This window comes from Trichomycterus rosablanca, chromosome 13, assembly GCF_030014385.1.
Source record: "Trichomycterus rosablanca isolate fTriRos1 chromosome 13, fTriRos1.hap1, whole genome shotgun sequence".
NCBI classification, from domain to species: Eukaryota; Metazoa; Chordata; class Actinopteri; order Siluriformes; family Trichomycteridae; genus Trichomycterus; species Trichomycterus rosablanca.
In genome coordinates, this window is record NC_086000.1 from 23085894 (window position 1) to 23107834 (window position 21941).

General features: G+C 39.7%; 1 protein-coding gene across 1 annotated transcript in view; it reads left to right on the top strand.

The window, feature by feature from the left end:
- Positions 1-21941, top strand: part of supt3h (SPT3 homolog, SAGA and STAGA complex component) — a 198488-nt gene that overhangs the window by 168387 nt on the left and 8160 nt on the right. Inside the window, exon 11 of the mRNA XM_063006895.1 lies at positions 895-1005. Coding sequence (XP_062862965.1) covers positions 895-1005 — 111 coding nt within the window. The remainder of the gene's footprint in view (positions 1-894; positions 1006-21941) is intronic.

Sequence of the window (21941 nt, forward strand, 5' to 3'; positions counted from 1 at the left end):
GTGCTAGCGGAATATCCCGCTGCGCCATTTGGGTGCCAAATTAAATAAAATTTAACAATAAAATCAAAATATTTCTTATGTTATTGGTTATTTGTTTATATGCATTTCATGTGTTTTTGCTAATCTACATTTTCTAGGTAGATTGGTAGAAACTGGATTTATACTGTTTTAAAGGTAATAAAATACCAGAAGACATTTTTAATACAGAATACATACAGAATAGCTTTTAAATATTTTTTTTTCAAATACCATTTTGAAACTGATTAACTCATAATAATGATAAACTGAAACTATACGCAGCTGGAAAAGATATACATAGCGCTAACATAATGAGGGAAGTTCAGTGGTCATCTCTGTGCAGTCATCAACATCCCAGTCGTGCATCTGAAGTGGAAACACTGGCAGAAAATCTGCATTACACTTTCTCATATGTCCTGCCATGTCAGTTTTACCACAGCCGATTTATTGCAAGGATGAAAATAGGGAAGCCCTTTTTTTCCCTTCTCTTCCTTTAGACTCAGAGTCCTTTCCCACCTCAGGCTACATACATTTGGCGATGGAGAGTAATTAGAGTTGCTCATGTTTGCCAAATAATTGTTACCTAACATTAACTGTCAGCTCTCTATATATCAGATTAACTCCCGGGTCCTGAATACATAAAGCATGAGCTGACACACAGCATTTATATGGCTGGGGTGGTAAAGTATTAAGCAATGTGCGTCCTGTTAGCCAGTCCGGATCCAGATCATATTTAGAAATGTATTGTGTGTGTGTGGTGTCTGGACGGCCTCCCCTGGATGTGTTTGTGCGTTAAACAGCCTGACTCCCACTGTGTTTTTGATTTAGTAATAATATGGCCTGTGTGTTTTCTTTTTTTCTCTCTCTCTGTTGCAGAGCGCAGCAGCGTGTGGCGCGGAGGCTCAGAGCAGTGCCATCCAGCCCGGCCACATCAGAGAGGCCATCAGGCGCTACAGCCACAAGATTGGCCCACTCTCCCCCTTCTCGGTACGTAATAACAGAGCCGTAAAAGAGTTATATTTATAATCGCTGCACAGCCCCATTTTAAAGTGGTCAAGCTCTGAGGTATTGGAATTGTTGAGCGCAATTTGCGGTCAGTGCGATTTTCCTCGTAAAAAAGACGCATAATTCTACTGCTGGATCAAATAATTTTTTATCTTTTTCAGAAATACAACAGTTAATTTTTTGCTGTTCTTTAGCTGTGAAAACACCCAGGAAAGGCCTGCTTATTTTTCTCATGTACCTTTGTGACTCGTTTTTGGAGGGTTATAATTTAGCATTGTGCGTAGTAGTGTGGGTGTCGTAAATGCTAGCTTGAGCATGAGAAATTGGTAGTGTGGTGTTGAGAGAGTTCTCTCTGCCAATCCGGAGGCTGTGCTGCTGTGGTCTGTGTGTAATTCACAGGTAATGAACAATTTACTAATGACTGACGCGTCTGAATCATTTCAAATCCAACAACCACATGGGACACTTATATTAATCCAAAAAGCAGCACTCAGACTCAGTTACTACTTAGTTTTTTTGTTTTTTTTAAATAAAACTGTGTGAAATTTAATTTTATTAATTTATATTAAACAGCACTTTTAAAATGGTAAAAGTTTAACAAGCATGATATTTGGAGGGAAATAATTTTATAGAGCTTGCATTACTCATATCCACTAGGGGTTTATGGGTGATAAAAGTTCAACATCTTGGCTAAATTAAGTATTCATTATGGGATATACTGTTTTAAGAGATAAGTAAGGTGTGACTTAATTTAGTTAGTGTTAACAGGCAGCTGAAGGTTTAAAAATCATATATTAAAATATATAAACCAATTTTCCTTTCTTCTGTAAGTTCACTTTTTTAATAAAAAGAGAATCTTAACTGTCTAAAAAACATAACATTTGGTCATATTAGTATAAAATCCAGACTTACAATAATTATGTGGACATGGATTGATTTTCAACACATGTCAAAGCTGGGAGAAGAAACCATAAAAAGCCAGCAGTATCCTGTGATCAGAAAGTGTCCACTTATAAAAGACTAAAGGAAAATTTGCTACACATTTTGCATGAGAAAAGAAAATAGATCCAGTCTCTAGTTGTACACCTACAACGAGTGTTAACAGGGTATGCATTCCTAATAAAGACACCAATAAGTTTAAATATAATTTGAAAAATCATTCATGCCAGTACAACACACATTGCAATATCATTACCATGTTAGTGTCACTGCAGTGCTGGTTTTAGAGGGGTTTCTTTCTATTAATAAATGAGTACGTGGGTGGGTGAAGTCAAAATTAAAGATAATATTCGTTTATTGAGTTTCTCCCCTTGGGAGAAATTCGAGTGTTACAGCAGCTCTAGTACAGAGTAAATACAGTTTAAGAAATAAAGAAATAAAGAAATGTTTTTCTTTGAAATTTCTAAATTTATAAAACTAAATTTACAGAACAACAAATGGGCTACAGTCAGTAATTGCATGTCCACAAAGTTCATCTATATTGTAGGTGTAGCTTATGAAATAATTCATAGATATATGTACCAGAGATGTTTATCTAATAAAGGGCTTTGTGTGTCTGATTTTGTGTCTGAGTTGAACAGCTAGCATTCACTTTTTGTCAATAACAAACAACATATTATAAAAAATACAATATATCAGATAAAGTGCCCTGACTAACAAACTCTAACTACTGTAAGGGTTGCCATGTCTTTATTTTCTGAACAGTTCGGTTTTTAGTTTACAGCAGTTTGAGTGGTTCTGGACACCTCAGGCCAGGCTACACTATGGTAGGGTATAGCATAGTCCCCCACCATGTCTGTTTCTGCTACGAATGACACCATACCATAATGTATGGTATGTGAACCAGCTGTTTTAACATTTGTATCAACTGGAAAAACATACCAAAATAAAGAAAATTAAAATTTTTTTAATTTAGTCATAACATATGATGGCAGCATTTAAAATGATAATGAAATCTTACTGTTTTTAACCCTTATGTACTCTTAAAATGTATACTTACCTTGTCCTAAGGATTAAAATAACTTGCCTTTTCTTAACCCCTAAAATCAGGCAGCTTAATTAGATTTTAAAACCCAAACGTATTTTGCATCAATAAACAACCTGTCATTCATCACAAACTTGTGAATATCTGGGGTCACTCTAGGAAAAATCAAATCTTCTAGATGAAATGAGATTTAGATGATTTTATTCATTAACAATCATATTGGTGGGTCAGTTTTGACCCTTAAGACAACACAAGAGTTGAGATTTTAACTGCTGAGTTGAAGGTTTTGTGATGCATAGCCTTTGTTTCATTTAGCCAATGTGGATAAAGTAAAATAAAACCATGTTCTCTTTGCTTTACACTGAATTTTGCAGTATCGCTTCGTTTTGTGTGTGAAATAGTCTGCAGTACAGCCTGGGAAAAATACACGATCTTTATTATTTAGGGTTAGCATTTTTGTGTGGACTGTATTAGACTAAAGTGAGCTGCACAGTCTTACATTTTGTAATAAAATAAACTGTCTATCTTCTGTGTGTTGGACAGAAGGAAGCAAGCACATACGCTGACCTCTGGTCTGGCACCAATAATCTTCCTCTTAAATTTAAACAGTCCTAGTGCTCTCTAAAGATTCAGCAGAACCGGGATTAGCCTAAACATGATGGAATATGAAGGCTGATGACCTCTCAGACTGTAATTTCTCTGTTAGATATTAAAGTTTCATTATCAGAGAGGAAGGCTTGATCGAATTATGGAAGCTGTACTCAGTGGAGCGTTTCAGTGATTGCTTAACTATAAACATCAGGTTGGCATGTTTAAGAGAAGGAAACTATAAAGCGCATTAGTATCCCCTATATTGTGTAATATATAAAACAGGTGCTGAATGCGTTTCCAACCTATGATGATGAGTGAAGGCTTCCAGATGTTCCTCTAGTGGCATTGGGGTTTTGCCTTTGATGAGTTGCTCGTGCTCCGTCACCAGCAGTGGCACAGAAATAATTAGGTGTGTGTGCGCATGTGCACGGGTGTCTTCGGGTTGGCATGAGGGCTGAGTGGTTTTGTAATTTCTTTGGATTTATTGCTACTGGAGCCTGGGTAAGAACATTTCATTAACTGTACCAATAAGTCATTTCATTCTGGTACTTTAGCTCATGCCTGCTAGTTAAAATATGCTAAGCTTAATTTGTTTGTCTGCTGATTTACTTACCTTGTTACCTTGTTTACATTTAGCTTCTCATAATGTCTACAAAAAATAAAGTAAAAAAAAAAAAAACACCTGATATTTTTCATTTATTACATTAAAGAAAGGCAGTGATGGCTTAGGCCGTGAATGTCCCATGACCATGCTTTACAGTCGTGGTGGGGTTTTGGTGTAGGAGTGTGGTGCATTTTTTTCTTTATTTCTGGCTGTCTGTTGTCATTTATATTACATTTACATTTTCAACATTTAGCAGACGCTTTTATCCAAAGCGACTTGCAGTACTGTGACAGTATATTGTCTAAGCAATTAGTGGGTTAAGGGCCTTACTCAAGGGCCCAACACTGGCAACCTGGCAGTGGTGGGGCTTGAACCAGTGACCTTTCGATTACTAGTCCAGTACTTTAACCAGTAGGCTACAACTGCCAAGACTGTTCTCAGACCACTTTAATCACAATGTGGTTGTATGTCCTGTCAGTGGTGGATGGTGGTTTGTATGTTAGGGCAGTGGTAGATCAGTGGTTAAGGTACTGTACTGGTAATCAGAAGGTTGCTTGTTCAATCCCCATCATTGCCAAATTGCTGCTGTTGGGCCCCTGAGCAAGGTATCCCTTAATGGTTTGAATTGTATTTGGTCACAGTTGTAAGTCGGTTTGGATAGAAATTGGCAAAAAAAAAAAGGCAGTTGTAGCCTACTAGTTAAAGAACTGGACTAGTAATCAAAAGGTCGCTGGTTCAAGCTCCACCACTACCAGGTTGCCACTGTTGGGCCCTTGAGCAAGGCTCTTAACCGTCAATGGCTTATACAATATACTGTCACAGTACTGTAAGTTGCTTTAGATAAAAGCATCTGCTAAATGCTGTAAATGTAAAGTAAAAACGTTTGCTAAATGCTGTAAATATCCTGGAGGACGATCAGCTCACAATTTTGGCTGGCTGGTTGTTGCATGCTTTTGCTTTTAACCAAATTTTAAGGGTGCATAAAAAGCAAAACCCCGATATAGTTTTCTCCAGAGGTTATAAATTCTTCATTCTAGTGCAGATCTAAAGCAATCGTGTTATTTGCTGTAGCTGTCAGTTATTGCATTTAAAGGCTTTATTTCCCTTCATATTACCACAGTCAAGTCATTCTGAGCTAATTAACTCTGAAATTGAATGAAGCACCTAATGAAAGAACTAAGGAAATTCAAAGTCTGTTTGATTATGCCAGCCAAAACATGAATGCACAGAGCAACCAGTTTACCCTTAGGCACTCCCCAAATCAGTGGAAATGGCAACATTATGCTTTGTTTGAGGACTGCTTTCATCACACAGGTTTGTTTTCTGTTCCGCTTGTTAATGGTGTATTCAGTCACTTCTTTGTAGCCCGCCATGCTTCTAATCAACAAAAGTGGCTCCAGTGAGGTTTACTCTTAAGGTTGTACACATGTATTTTTTAATGACGTCTCTTTAAATAACAGCCATTTTCTATTAATCTTTGGTAAACCAGTAGGTTAGGTAACACCAAGCTTTTACCCACTAAAAAACTACACAGGCCTGCTTAAACTAGCAAATCTCAGGACACTTACATTAAGGCAAATGCGTTTATTCAGTGTGTCTTACAAAAAGTGTAAACTGCTGAAGTTTTTAATGAATGGTGACATATACAGTACATAACTTGGTAAGAATAACATTAAAGTGGTCTAGTTTTTAACCAAAATGAACATTTTGAACATAATCCAAAACTTAATTCTGTAAGTTACATTAAAACATAAGGGTATGAAGACGAGATTTAAGAATAACCAACCCAGCAATGCAAAACAATACATAAAGACAGAAGTAAACACCAAAAACATAACAAATACAAAAATGTAGCACATTCGTTCAGTATTGTTTGTTAAGGTACAGAGGTTGAGGGTTAGGATAAATTTACTCTCTAATTAGTGGAATAAGCTCATTTCACCTCTGAGCAGACAGAGGTCAAGCCAAGGAAGTCAAGCCCTTCATTGACACAGCTTGAAATGTGGGACTGATATGGGCATGGTGGGCTAATGTGGGCTAGGGTGGGTTTAAAGAAAGCCAAACAATGATTAATAAATATCCTTTAAACTCTTTCAATATTTCCTGGTCTTCTGTGGACCTCATTACTCCCCATAGAGGCAGATTACCACCGTTACTCTAATCTGACCACATTTTTCAGTAACAAGTAATCTAACGAGTTACTATTTCCAATCCAGTAATCAGATTAAAGTTACTTATCCAAGTTACTGTGCGTTACTATTTTTGTCATTTTCCTTAGTAAAAAGATATATATTTGCTTTCTTCTTGCGTCTCGGGGAGTGACGTCTGGCCTATGCGACAATTAAGTCACGAGCTGCGTCCGGAATCGCATACTTACAGAGTACGTACTAGATTGGAGGAAGTATGCACTACTCGGCCAGTAAAAAAGTACATACTTTCAGTACAGAAGTATGCAGTATGCACACAACACCGCTACGTACTACATCCGCCATCTTACCAACGTCAAGTGATGACGTGGGGACGTGATGACGTAATATCACCATAGTTACAGACTCATTACAAACCCCACTCGCCAGAATTTTGGATATTTATCGTCTTTTTGTTATTTATTTGTCTTTAAAAAAAAATGTTTTATTTATCTTACTTACACTTGTGAACAGAGGACTCAGTTTTCCGCTATCTTTCTTGTTTCTTATTCCGCTTCAATCGCCTACGCAGCTCCAGTTGCATTACGGCAGCTGCTGAATGTAACTAATAAAGTAACTTGTAATCTAACTTAGTTACTTTTAAAATCAAGTAATCAATAAAGTAACAAATCAGTATCAAAAATCAGATTACTTTTTCAAGGTAACTATGCCATCACTGATTACCACAATTACAAAACATTACAGGTAGCCTTATCTGAAGCTCACACATTTGTAAATGTGTAGAGTCATTTTGCAAGGCAATACTGGTACAAGACAAATTATTATGGGCAGATTTGAGATCATTTAGGCTGAGTTGGCACAAGAGTGTCCTGTACAGAACACTGAAGAATCAAGATCTCCCCCTAAGGTCATGCTTAGTATGATGGAAAGGACATGTCAGGCCCTCTAAAGTTAAAAATCTAAGCTGAGGTGCAGGTTAGGTTTGTAGCTTCAAATCAAGAAATGTAAATATTATGCAGAGAGATTTGAACCTAACAAGCGAAGAAGAAGAGTTTTGATCCAAGTGCTACATAATTGGTTGGTTATGAAGCAAAAAGCAGAATTCTGAATGCTTGATAGCAGTTAATGTGACGTGACATGATTCAGTGACATGCCATGCACATTTTATTCACTACGTTAGCATATTCCAGTAGCAGTTACATCTATTTTGTGTCCAAAAAATATATTTTTAAGTTTTGATTTTGAGAGTAAAGTTGTGTAAGTTTCAGTTTTGATATTAAAGTCGAAATGATTATGAGCAAAAATCGAAATTATTTCAAGATTAAAGTCGAAATGATTATGAGAATAAAGTCGAAATATTTTGGCCAAAGAGTGTGCAGCCGTCGTGGACGACTTTATTCTCGAAATCATTATGACTTTATTCTCGAAATCATTACGACTTTATTCTTGAAATCATTACGACTTTATTCTCGAAATCATTATGACTTTATTCTCGAAATCATTACGACTTTATTCTCGAAATCATTACGACTTTATTCTTGAAATCGAAACGTATACGACTTTATTCTTGAAATCGAAACTTTAAAATATATATTTTTTACAGTGTATATATATTTTTTTACAATACACTGTTGTAATTAATGCATCAAAATAATTTACATTTATATTTTTCGCATGCCAAAATCATGACGCAACCATTTATGCAGATAAAGAAAATTACTAAAAGCAAATAAAAAGTGTTGAATGCAATATTCTGATTTTATATAATGCCTGCACCAGTGCAGCAGCATAAATAGTTTTCCAATACTAATAAATGAATAAAAAAATTACATTTTTATTTTGTATCCTGTTTAAAAAAGACAGTAGGCAGGATATTGCATTATTAAGAGAATTACATTCGGTTATGGCGGTTATAATGTTTTGTAGTGCTGTTCCATGGTTAGTAGCCCTGTCAGAAATATTGAGGAAATGTAGCTATTAGTTAAGGTTGTGCTGAATTAGGTTGCCATGACAATTGGAAAGAAACTTTGACCATGTTTATAAAATATTCTATAATATTTTTACATTTTATATATAAGTTCACAATGGCTGCGTCCGGAATCGCATACTTAGAGAGTATGTACTAGATTGGAGGAAGTATGCACTACTCTGCAGATAAAAAAGTACATATTTCCAGTACAGAAGTATGCAGTATGCACACAACACTGCTACGCACTACATCCGCCATCTTTCCAACGTCAAGTGATGACGTGGGACGTGATGACGTAATATCACCATGGTTACAGACTCATTACAAACCCCACTCGCCAAACGTTTGGATATTTATCGTGTTTTTGTTATTAATTCGTCTTTAAAATGTTTTATTTTATTTATCTTACTTACACTTGTAAACAGAGGACCGCTATCTTTCTTGTTTCTTATTACGCTTCGAACGCCTACGCAGCTCCAGTTGCATTATGGGATACATTAACGGACCGCAAGTGTGCATCGCTTGCATACTCACATGGCTGCCCAATAAGTAGGTCATCCGGGTACTTCTCGCGTACCTCTTTGTGTATAATATGTATTCGGACATACTAACCGCTCTCGCATACTCATTTCGCGTACTATTGAGTATGGAAGTATGCGATTCCGGACGCAGCCACTGTGTTTACTCAGTGTAATTATTTTTAGTAGTCTGTTTAGTGGTAAATATAATTTTTATGCAGCTGTGGTCTGTGGGGTGAGCCTTAAAAAAAAGAAAAGCTATGAAACTATTCTCCATAAATACATTGAACTATTTATTTATCATTTAAACCCCCATTTTACTCTCGTCATTGACTTTTCAAAAGCTAAACCTAAAGACATGACTAGTTGGACCATTACTGCCATTCCTCACCCCTCACACAGCCGTTTAACCTTTGCTCAAGTCTGGCTTTACACCATTTTTGAGCCAAAGACAGCAGAAGCAGGAGTGATGAGTCTGTTCTGTTTATTGCTCAATCGTCTCTGAATCTCAGTGTAAGTACAGACAGACATCTCGTGCTGTGCTGCTGACATCCATGGCATTGAAAAGTTTTTAGGGCCTTGCCCTTCTCAATGCCTCACAAACGCTCCACTAAATGCCCCATTGATCCAGTTTTATGTCTGTGCATTCCTGTTCCATCCAAAGAACTGGCACTAGACGCTGCTTCCTGTACTAGGTGTCTCAGAGGCCGTTCAAAACCTTCTGCTAACAATTGCACATTTACAAGTGGAGCCATTCTTTCCTGTGGTTTGAATACCTTGTCATTAAACCATGAAATTGCCTGTTTGGACGTCAAGTGAACAGCTAGACTGGCAAAATCGTAATGTACATAATCAGTCAACTGGAAGAGGAATAGTGGGTTTTTTTTAATATGCAGCATAAAATATTTTATCTACAGTAAATAATATTCAGACTTCGCCATGCCAGAACACCAGAGCTGGAGTCACTGAGACTAACAGGATTCAATAAAAGGAACAAAGGATAATATTTGGTGTTCAGATAAGTTTATCAGAGATAGAAAAGAACTGAAGTGACTGGTGCTCAACACACTGGATCAGTTTTAAATTTGGAAGAAATTTGTGTGTTCCCTTTGTCATACTTTAATTAAAGGCAAGTCGTAGCCTAGTGGTTACGGTACTGGACTAGTAATCAGAAGGTCACTGGTTCAAGACCCACCACTGCCCGGTAGCTGCTGTTGAGCCCTTGAGCAAGGCCCCTAACCTTTAATTGCTCAGACTGTATACTGTAACTGTAATGTAAGTCGCTTTGGATAAAGGCGTCTGCTAAATGCCAAAAGTGCAAATGTAAATTTAAAAAATGTAAACCCACAGTAAACGAACACCCAATCATCAAAGTTCTGGCAAATTTTATTTGTTGATAGGAAAATACTTTGTTAAATTAAGTGCAGCATGGTATCACAGTGGGTAGCTTGAGTAACACATTACCAGGGTCCTGGGGATTTGTGTTTGCTTTCTCGACCACATGTTGTGAGAAGTACAAGGATTCTTTTAAAAGTTTGCTCACTTTTTAAACTCTATTTATTAAGAATTTTAAAAACAAATTACATAATTTTTTTTACAGTCACCTTCCTTTGCGATGCATTTTTCCCTGGCGTTGTACTATATATATATATATATATATATATATATATATATATATATATATATATATATATATACAGTGTATCACAAAAGTGAGTACACCCCTCACATTTCTGCAAATATTTCATTATATCTTTTCATGGGACAACACTATAGATATGAAACTTGGATATAACTTAGAGTAGTCAGTGTACAGCTTGTATAGCAGTGTAGATTTACTGTCTTCTGAAAATAACTTAACACACAGCCATTAATGTCTAAATAGCTGGCAACATAAGTGAGTACACCCCACAGTGAACATGTCCAAATTGTGCCCAAAGTGTCAATATTTTGTGTGACCACCATTATTATCCAGCACTGCCTTAACCCTCCTGGGCATGGAGTTCACCAGAGCTGCACAGGTTGCTACTGGAATCCTCTTCCACTCCTCCATGATGACATCACGGAGCTGGTGGATGTTAGACACCTTGAACTCCTCCACCTTCCACTTGAGGATGCGCCACAGGTGCTCAATTGGGTTTAGTCCATCACCTTTACCTTCAGCTTCCTCAGCAAGGCAGTTGTCATCTTGGAGGTTGTGTTTGGGGTCGTTATCCTGTTGGAAAACTGCCATGAGTGCCAGTTTTCGAAGGGAGGGGATCATGCTCTGTTTCAGAATGTCACAGTACATGTTGAAATTCATGTTTCCCTCAATGAACTGCAGCTCCCCAGTGCCAACAACACTCATGCAGCCCAAGACCATGATGCTACCACCACCATGCTTGACTGTAGGCAAGATACAGTTGTCTTGGTACTTCTCATCAGGGCGCCGCCACACATGCTGGACACCATCTGAGCCAAACAAGTTTATCTTGGTCTCGTCAGACCACAGGGCATTCCAGTAATCCATGTTCTTGGACTGCTTGTCTTCAGCAAACTGTTTGCGGGCTTTCTTGTGCGTCAGCTTTTTTCTGGGATGACGTCCATGCAGACCGAGTTGATGCAGTGTGCGGCGTATGGTCTGAGCACTGACAGGCTGACCTCCCACGTCTTCAACCTCTGCAGCAATGCTGGCAGCACTCATGTGTCTATTTTTTAAAGCCAACCTCTGGATATGACACCGAACACGTGGACTCAACTTCTTTGGTCGACCCTGGCGAAGCCTGTTCCGAGTGGAACCTGTCCTGGAAAACCGCTGTATGACCTTGGCCACCATGCTGTAGCTCAGTTTCAGGGTGTTAGCAATCTTCTTATAGCCCAGGCCATCTTTGTGGAGAGCAACAATTCTATTTCTCACATCCTCAGAGGGTTCTTTGCCATGAGGTGCCATGTTGAATATCCAGTGGCCAGTATGAGAGAATTGTACCCAAAACACCAAATTTAACAGCCCTGCTCCCCATTTACACCTGGGACCTTGACACATGACACCAGGGAGGGACAACGACACATTTGGGCACAATTTGGACATGTTCACTGTGGGGTGTACTCACTTATGTTGCCAGCTATTTAGACATTAATGGCTGTATGTTGAGTTATTTTCAGAAGACAGTAAATCTACACTGCTATACAAGCTGTACACTGACTACTCTAAGTTATATCCAAGTTTCATGTCTATAGTGTTGTCCCATGAAAAGATATAATGAAATATTTGCAGAAATGTGAGTGGTGTACTCACTTTTGTGATACACTGTATATATATATATATATATATATATATATATATATATATATATATATACTGTATATATATATATACACATATATATACAGGTCCTTCTCAAAAAATTAGCATATTGTGATAAAGTTCATTATTTTCCATAATGTAATGATAAAAATTAAACTTTCATATATTTTAGATTCATTGCACACCAACTGAAATATTTCAGGTCTTTTATTGTTTTAATACTGATGATTTTGGCATACAGCTCATGAAAACCCAAAATTCCTATCTCAAAAAATTAGCATATCATGAAAAGGTTCTCTAAACGAGCTATTAACCTAATCATCTGAATCAACGAATTAACTCTAAACACCTGCAAAAGATTCCTGAGGCTTTTAAAAACTCCCAGCCTGGTTCATTACTCAAAACTGCAATCATGGGTAAGACTGCCGACCTGACTGCTGTCCAGAAGGCCATCATTGACACCCTCAAGCAAGAGGGTAAGACACAGAAAGAAATTTCTGAACGAATAGGCTGTTCCCAGAGTGTTGTATCAAGGCACCTCAGTGGGAAGTCTGTGGGAAGGAAAAAGTGTGGCAGAAAACGCTGCACAACGAGAAGAGGTGACCGGACCCTGAGGAAGATTGTGGAGAAGGGCCGATTCCAGACCTTGGGGGACCTGCGGAAGCAGTGGACTGAGTCTGGAGTAGAAACATCCAGAGCCACCGTGCACAGGCGTGTGCAGGAAATGGGCTACAGGTGCCGCATTCCCCAGGTCAAGCCACTTTTGAACCAGAAACAGCAGCACTGGACTGTTGCTCAGTGGTCCAAAGTACTGTTTTCGGATGAAAGCAAATTTTGCATGTCATTCGGAAATCAAGGTGCCAGAGTCTGGAGGAAGACTGGGGAGAAGGAAATGCCAAAATGCCTGAAGTCCAGTGTCCCCACAGTCAGTGATGGTCTGGGGTGCCATGTCAGCTGCTGGTGTTGGTCCACTGTGTTTTATCAAGGGCAGGGTCAATGCAGCTAGCTATCAGGAGATTTTGGAGCACTTCATGCTTCCATCTGCTGAAAAGCTTTATGGAGATGAAGATTTCATTTTTCAGCACGACCTGGCACCTGCTCACAGTGCCAAAACCACTGGTGAATGGTTTACTGACCATGGTATTACTGTGCTCAATTGGCCTGCCAACTCTCCTGACCTGAACCCCATAGAGAATCTGTGGGATATTGTGAAGAGAAAGTTGAGAGACACAAGACCCAACACTCTGGATGAGCTTAAGGCCGCTATCGAAGCATCCTGGGCCTCCATAACACCTCAGCAGTGCCACAGGCTGATTGCCTCCATGCCACGCCGCATTGAAGCAGTCATTTCTGCAAAAGGATTCCCGACCAAGTATTGAGTGCATAACTGAACATAATTATTTGAAGGTTTACTTTTTTTGTATTAGAAACACTTTTCTTTTATTGGTCGGATGAAATATGCTAATTTTTTTAGATAGGAATTTTGGGTTTTCATGAGCTGTATGCCAAAATCATCAGTATTAAAACAATAAAAGACCTGAAATATTTCAGTTGGTGTGCAATGAATCTAAAATATATGAAAGTTTAATTTTTATCATTACATTATGGAAAATAATGAACTTTATCACAATATGCTAATTTTTTGAGAAGGACCTGTATATACACATATATATATATATCAGACTCAGACTCAGCTTTATTGTCATTCAAAACCATGTACATGATTAGAACGAAATGCAGTTACTTAGGTCTCGGTGTGTGTAAACATAATAAAATATAAACATATAAATAGCAAGAGAAACTATGTTTAGTAAAAATAAAACTTAAGACTTAAAAACTAGAAGAAATAACTAAGATAACTAAGGAATTTTAAATATTTACATTTACATTCAAGTATTGCACAGGAACTACAGCAGCTTTATGCGGATCTAAAGTGCACGATTCAAAGTATAGCAGCAGAAAAGGGCAGCACCAGTTCACAGGTGTTTAAGGTAACTGGTGCATAGACAGTACATGAGGGGTGGAGCAATTTAGCAGTCTGACTGCATCCGGAAAGAAGCTGTTTTTCAGTCTTGTTGTTTTTGCTCGGATGCAGCGCAGCCTCCTACCAGAGGGAAGGGGGGTGAAAAGTCCATGTGCAGGGTGGGTGGGGTCACGGAAGATGCAGGCGGCTCTTTCCTTACACCTAGTTGTGTATATGTCCCCGATGGGTGGTAAGCTGCATCCGATGGTCCTCTGTGCAGACTTTACCACTCTCTGCAGCGCCTCCTTCTCTGCCACAGTGCAGCCAGCATACCACACAGTGAGGCAGGTGGTCAGTGTGCTCTCCACCACACAGCTGTAGAAGGACCTGAGGATGTCTGTGTGAAGACCTGCCCTCCTCAGCTTCCTAAGGAAATACAGGCATTGGTTGGCCTTCTTTATGACAGCCATGGTGTTGGTATGCCAGGTGAGCGTGTCAGTCAGGTGAACCCCAAGGTACTTGGCTGAGGGGACCATCTCCACAGCTAATCCATCAATGAGTAGAGGAGGAGGGGACGTACCAGTCCTGCGGAAATCAACAACCATCTCCTTGGTTTTCTGAACATATATATATATACACACACACAGAGGGGGAAATAAGTATTTGATCCCCTGCTGATTCCCCTTACAAAGACTTGAACAGTCTATAATTTTTATGGAAGGTTTATTTTAACAGAGAGAGACAGAATATCAACAAAAAATCCAGAAAAAAAACATTAAATAAAAGTTATAAATTAATTTGTATTTAATTAAGGGAAATAAGTATTTGATCCCCTACCAACCAGCAAGAATTCTGACCCCCACAGACCGGTTATGTGCACATGAGGCACACAAATTAGTCCTGTCCCTGTATAAAAGACTCCTGTCACAGAATCGGTTTCTTCCGTTCAAATCTCTCGACCACCATGGGCAAGACCAAAGAGCTATCAAAGGACGTCAGGGACAAGATTGTAGACCTGCACAAGGCTGGAATGGGCTACAAGACCATCAGCAAGAAGCTTGGTGAGAAAGAGACCACTGTTGGTGCGATCATTCGAAAATGGAAGAAATACAAGATCACAGTCAATCACTCTCACTCTGGAGCTCCATGCAAGATCTCACCTGGTGGGGTAAGAATGATTCTGAGAAAGGTGAGGTCAGTCCAGAATTACACGGGAGGAGCTTGTCAATGATCTCAAGGGAACTCCGACAAGTGGGCAGCATCCCATATGCATCTTATCACCTACACTTTGACGAGTGCAGTGCACCTCAGCGTTGTGTACGGAGAGGACACACCCTGAGAGCACTTCTTTTCTCATCTCTGTGCAGGCGCCATCAATCAGCCATCAGAGGTCGTAATTGCACCAGTCATGGGAGAGAGACCCTGTCCGGCCAATCGTTGTTCATGTGGCCGCTCAGCCTTAGCCGGTAGGCAGAGCTGAGATTCGATACGATGTATTCGAGATCCCAGCTCTGGTTCCAGCTTGTGTTTTTTACCGCTGCGCCAGCTAAGCGGCTGCGTTGTACCATTTTAATGCCATCAGCAAAAAATGTTATTGGTTGAGCACGTAGCCACTGATGCACTGCTGCTTTCACATCATCATCACATGAAAATCTTCTTCCCCTTAAAGTTTCTTTTAGCATCCAATATGGTAAAATTAGATGGCGCTAAATCCGGACTATAAGCTCTCTCTCAGACACGACCAACTACCACACATCCTTGTGGGTTTCCTCATGGTCTCTTGTTTTTCTTTGACCTCCCAACAGCATACGAAAGATGGATTGGCTGTCCTGAATTGCCTATTGATGTGACCGAGGAGATGATAAATGTGTGTTTCTCTGCATGGGATTGGTACCCTGTCCAGTGTGTTGATTTCAAATCATAGTACATCACCACCTTAATTTGTCTTTATAAAATTCTATTCTTAAATTAAAACTATGGAGGCATTGTGACCAGTGAGATGTGTCGGAGCAACAAGGGTCTCAGAAACCTGGGTTTAATTATTTTTCACCCTTGATCATCTAAGAGAGGTTTTGTATGTGTTCGCAACGGTATTCTCTACCTGTATGTGGAACCGCGGGCGGCACAGTGGCTCAGTGGGTAGCACTGTCGCCACACAGCAATAAGTTCCTGGGTTTGTTTCCCAGGTGGAGCGGTCTGGGTGCTTTTTGTGTGAAGTTTGCATGTTCTCCCTGTGTCTGCCTGGGTTTCATACAGGAGCTCCGGTTTCCTCCCACAGTCCAAAGACGTGCAAGTGAGGTGAATTAGAGATACAAACTTGTCCATGACTGTGTTTAACATTTAAGACTTGAACTGATGAATCTTGTGTAACCAGTAATTACCTGTCCTGTCATGAATGTAACCAAAGTGTGTAAACATGATGTTAAAATCCTAATAAATAAATAAATTAGGTCATATGAATAAGCCCTGTCATTAATTGGCATCTCCAGAATCAAGTCTTGTAGGACAAGACACTACAGAACAACCCCCCAGCGCTCTACCTCCCCCTTTAAACTTAGTTGTAACTTCCAAATCCCACTCTTCCAAGGGGTGGTATATAGTACAACCCATTACATTTGAGGTTCTAGTGGTGCACTTTTCCACAGGAGCCCAGTTTACTGACCGAGTTTAATCTCCCTCAAAAGACGTGACTCCACTTCACGATAAATGCTCTAATCCTTTACCCAGAAATCTCTGAGGTGCTGCTTTACTGTAAATCCTTGTGCTTTTGCCATACTTCTTTTCACTCAGGCCACGACTGAAGCTTTTGGCTGAGCATTGACAATTATAATAATATTTTTTATAATGATGTGTGTACTCATTAGCCATTAATCAGTAGACCTACAGAATACAGTTGCATTGCAAGAAATTGTTTGAACCCTTTGGAATTATCTGGGATTTTGCAATAATTACTCATGCGGTCTGGTCCTCATCCAATCTATAAGAATAGACACATAGTCTGTCCAAACCTAAATGGAGTACAGTGCTTCATTATTTACAGTCCAGGCTGGAAAGAAATGTGGATCTATTAAATTTATTCATTTGGTGGCGGTAAAGTATTTATTACTGCTGACAAGGAGTGTTAGACTGTTCTGGGATTTTTTGCATCTCAATAGGTTTAAGGACTCAACTTTTTAAGCATGTTGTCTGTTTCATCCAGCTTTTAGCTCTGAGTACAGTTTTGTCCCCCCCAGTGATTGCAAGCTTTCAGTGTCTGAGGCAGCCGACCTAAACAGTGATGCTTCCTTCACCATGCTTTACAGTTTGAATTCTTCTTACATATTGTTGCATTTTTCTTTAAATTCAGATTTTTGTCTCACCTATCATCAGGGCATAGACCCCAAGCATGTGTACCATCCATGTAAAAAAACAGTTTAGAACAGTTTGTTTTACTGACTCAGTTTTCGCTAATTGTGAGGAGTTTGCTTTGTTTGTCCACCATCCAAAACCATAGAGAAGGTGCAACACCATCTGTTAAGAGCCACCAGTATAATGAAAAACTCCACTCATCCCTACCACAGCCTGTTTTCCCTCTTACTCACAGGAAAGAGATACCACAGCAAGCAGTGCAGTACTGCCAGTATCCTTAAGAGCTTCTAACCAACTGTTAGACTCTTGAAATACCGGGGCATATGTGCAATGTCTAAAATAACTATAATTCTATACAGTCCAAAATAAATCTATCTGTCTAGAACTGATTCTGTGTGTGCAATAGCTGAAATAACTACAATTCTATTCATATCCCTGTGCAATATCTAATTCTAAAGTTTTATAACTGAATTTGTGTGTGATTTCTGGAAAATCTTGTATTCTATACAATTCAATACTGAATCTGTAAATTATTTAGTTCCTTGCGTTCTTCATTGGTCCTGTGTGACAAAGAAATGACAATAAAGAAATATAATTGTTTATGCATTTTCTCCCTTTTTCTCCCGATTTTTAGCACATCCAATTTTTACACAATTGTGTTATGCTTCCTCTCTACTGGTGCTGACCCCCGCCCTGATTGAGGAGAGCGAACTGACAGGCCCCCTCCGACACGTGTGCAGTAGCCGACTGCATATTTTCACCTCATGTGCGGATGAGAGTTGTGCTCAGAGAGCCACATCCTGATCAACGCATTATTCCTCAACTCTGTGCAGGTGCCATCAATCAACCAGCAGAGGTCATAATTGCATCAGTTATGAGGTCCCTATTCGACTCCCTCCCTGGATGAACAACAGCCAAACGTTGTTTATATAGCCACCCAGCCCAGCCGGATAGCAGAGCTGAGATTCAATACGATATATTCGAAATCCCATCTCTGGTGTGCTAGCGTGTTTTACCGCTGTGCCACCTGAGCGGCAGAAATATTAAATCTTAAGTAGCTGCTCTAAATGACAGCATGTGTGAATAAGTGGGGGGCTGGATTAGTGATTGTTAGTGACAATGACATTCCAACACCACACAGAAATGACCCTGACTGCTCCAGCTGGGAATTGAACCCAGGACCTTCTTGCTGTGAGGCGACAGTGCTACCCACCGAAACACTTTGCCACCACTTATCAGTGGTTACCTAATTACACAATGCTGTTGTATGAATATTTTTGAAATGTCTCTGACCCTGATGCACTCACACACTATATAACCCAAAGTATATGGACACCTGACCATTCTATTTAAAAACTCTGTTTTCCCTAACCTTCCCTTTCTGTCTTAGCAGACACATCAGCCTCCAATCTTCTGGAAAGTCTTTTTGAAAGATTTTGGAGTGTGTCTGTGGACACATTTGTTGGTTCAGGTACTCAAAGGCTCACAATAGACTCACTTAAGCTTTGAGGTGTTTAGTGGGATTAAAATGTCTGTATAAGCTCTATATTGGTCACAAACAGAAATTGTTTACCTATAAAACTCACGTGTACTCATGTAAGCTGATTAAATTGTACTCTTATCAGTGTTATTTGCTGCTTGCATAGTCTGATGCTCTAAGTTAACTTGGACCCCTTTACCAGAAGATTTGGAATTGACTGGGGAGAATCCCTGCTTTTTATTAGACAGCTCTTTGAAAACCACAGGGGGCTTTTACTGCCTGTTTTGTGGGTGTGAAAATCTTCTGCCTGCCATATTCCGTTGTACGAGTACAGCTCAGTAAATTGGTACTGAGACCCAGATTGAAGACAGTGATACATAGAGGATCCAAAGCCTCTGAACTTTGTCACACTTGAACCCATGCACTTCTATCCAGCTTTTCTTTATTATAATCTCCTCTGTCACTAAGGATGTCTGAGGAGGGTCTGAAACTCATTGTGCTAAGCATTGTTAGAGCTTTTGCGTGCAGACAGATGTGGCCGTCAGCGTGGTGGAGTCCCGATCATGACTGGGTTGTGGTGTAGCCTTATCCTACAGACAGCTAGGCAATGCTTTAAACTACTTCTCTCCTACTCTCGAATGTTTTCACCCCGTCCTTATTTTCAGAGCAGTGGGCACTGTAAAACGCCAGTATAAACAAGGCATCACCCACCCACATGCGGTCATACATGCCAGTGTAGTTATAGTTTGGATTTTTCTGTAGATTATTGTAATGCATGCAGACTTAAGCATGCAGTTGTATGAGGTTTGCATGAAGTGATGAAGGTTGTGACATTAATTATATAGTCTGGAATGGCATGTGGTCTATATATACACTGATCAGCCATAACATTAAAACTCCTGGTTTCTACACACACTGTCCATTTTATCAGCTCCACTTACCATATAAAAGCACTTTGTAGTTCTACAATTACTGACTGTAGTCCATCTGTTTCTCTGCATGCTTTGTTAGCCCCCTTTCATGCTGTTCTTCAATGGTCAGGACTCTCCCAGGACCATCACAGAGCAGGTATTATTTGGGTGGTGGATCATTCTCAGCACTGCAGTGACACTGACATGGTGGTGGTGTGTTAGTGTGTGTTGTGCTGGTATGAGTTGATCAGACACAGCAGCGCTGATGGAGTTTTTAAAACCCTCACCGTCACTGCTGGACTGTGGAGTCCTGTGACCACTGATGAAAGTCTAGAAGATGACCAACTCAAACAGCAGCAATAGATGAGCGATCGTCTCTGACTTTACATCTACAAGGTGGACCAACTAGGTAGGAGTGTCTAATATAGTGGACAGTGAGTGGACACGATATTTTAAAACTCCATCAGAGCTGCTGTGTCTGATCCACTCATACCAGTACAACACACACTAACACACCACCACCATGTCAGTGTCACTGCAGTGCTGAGAATGATCCACCACCTATATAATACCTGCTCTGTGGTGGTCCTTTGGGGGTCCTGGCCATTGAAGAACAGCATGAAAGGGGGCTAAAAAAGTATGTAGAGAAATAGATGGACTACAGTAAGTAATTGTAGAACTGCAAAGTTCTTCTATATGGGAAGTGGAGCTGATAATATTTTCATAATCAGGGTTAAAGACCCTGATGATCCAATATTTTAAATAATTTTGAAGATGTCAATTTACATAACAACACATTTACCAAAACTGACAGTTAAAGGTCTGGACTGTTGATTGGAAGGTTGCTGGTTTAAGCCTTGTCACTACCAGGTTGCTACTGTTGGACCCTTGAGCAAGGCTCTTAACCCCTTTTACATTGTATTTAGTCACAATTGTAAGTTGCTTTGGATAAAAGCATCTGCTGAATGCCATAAATGTAAAATGCATTTCAGACGCACTTAATTATAACCCTGGTACTCCCATCCCCACATCTGCTGTGTGCCAGTCATGAAAATGTACAAGCAGCACTGCCACTCATTACTGCACATTATAGCTGCATCTTATTACTGCTGAGACAAATAAATGATATTCTTCCATCTTTATTCACCATTCTGCCTGGTCACTCATGCATTTCCAAGCTTCAAATCCTTTACTCAGCAGTTTCTTTTTGTGCTCCGTTCCATGTTCTGCTTCAGGATTTTGTTTTTCTTTGTAGTATTTATGTTCTTTTTGTGCTGAAGGGTTGGATGTGTTTCTGACCTTTTGTTTAATGTGTATCTTGGCCTCCACACTTCGCATAAATAGGATAAAAAGCCGAACCATGGCTGGCGCTTGGGATTAAATATGTCTGCTTTTCTTTTTTTCTTGTTTATTGTCACTAACAAGTGTTCCTTCTCAGAGCTTTGTTTTCTCTACTCGGGCACAGTTAAAAGGCAGTGATATGGAACACTGCAAAATGGTTGAACACAGACAGTCTCAACAAAGGCTATACATGGCAAATTGTTTATGACACGTGATAAACAAAGCCGGATGGCCCGCACTTCCATTGTGCATAAAGAAACAGAGATGACAGTGATATGTATGCTAATGTCTTGCATGTGTGAGCTGTCTCTGCTATGAACTGATAATTGGGGTGTCATATATCCATACAGAGGAGACTCTCTGTCTCTCACGTTTACCCGATTGCCCGGGCCTCGGCATTCAGCGAAAGGACACAGCAAATCTGATCAAAGATGAAGTTCCTCTTAACTGTGGGTCATCCATATCTCCGCAAGGCCATTTATTTCCTTACTCCTGGCACTGATGCAGTGAACGGGCTGGAATAAAAGAGCGCAAACAAGCTCCAGAAACAGCCTCTCTTTTAACTTTCCTTCCTTCTGCACTTTTTCACTCCTTCAACTTAAATATCCACACATCAATACGGCTTGTGTCGCTCTCTCTGCTTAATTTAGCTCTCGAAAGCCTGTTGAATTACCCTCCTCGTCAACTCTAAAGAGTTCTGTTTTCTCTTACATTGTGGGTTACAGTGAGCATTTAGCTGGGAACCATGTCCTTCCCGCTGCTTAGGTCTTTGAATGCCA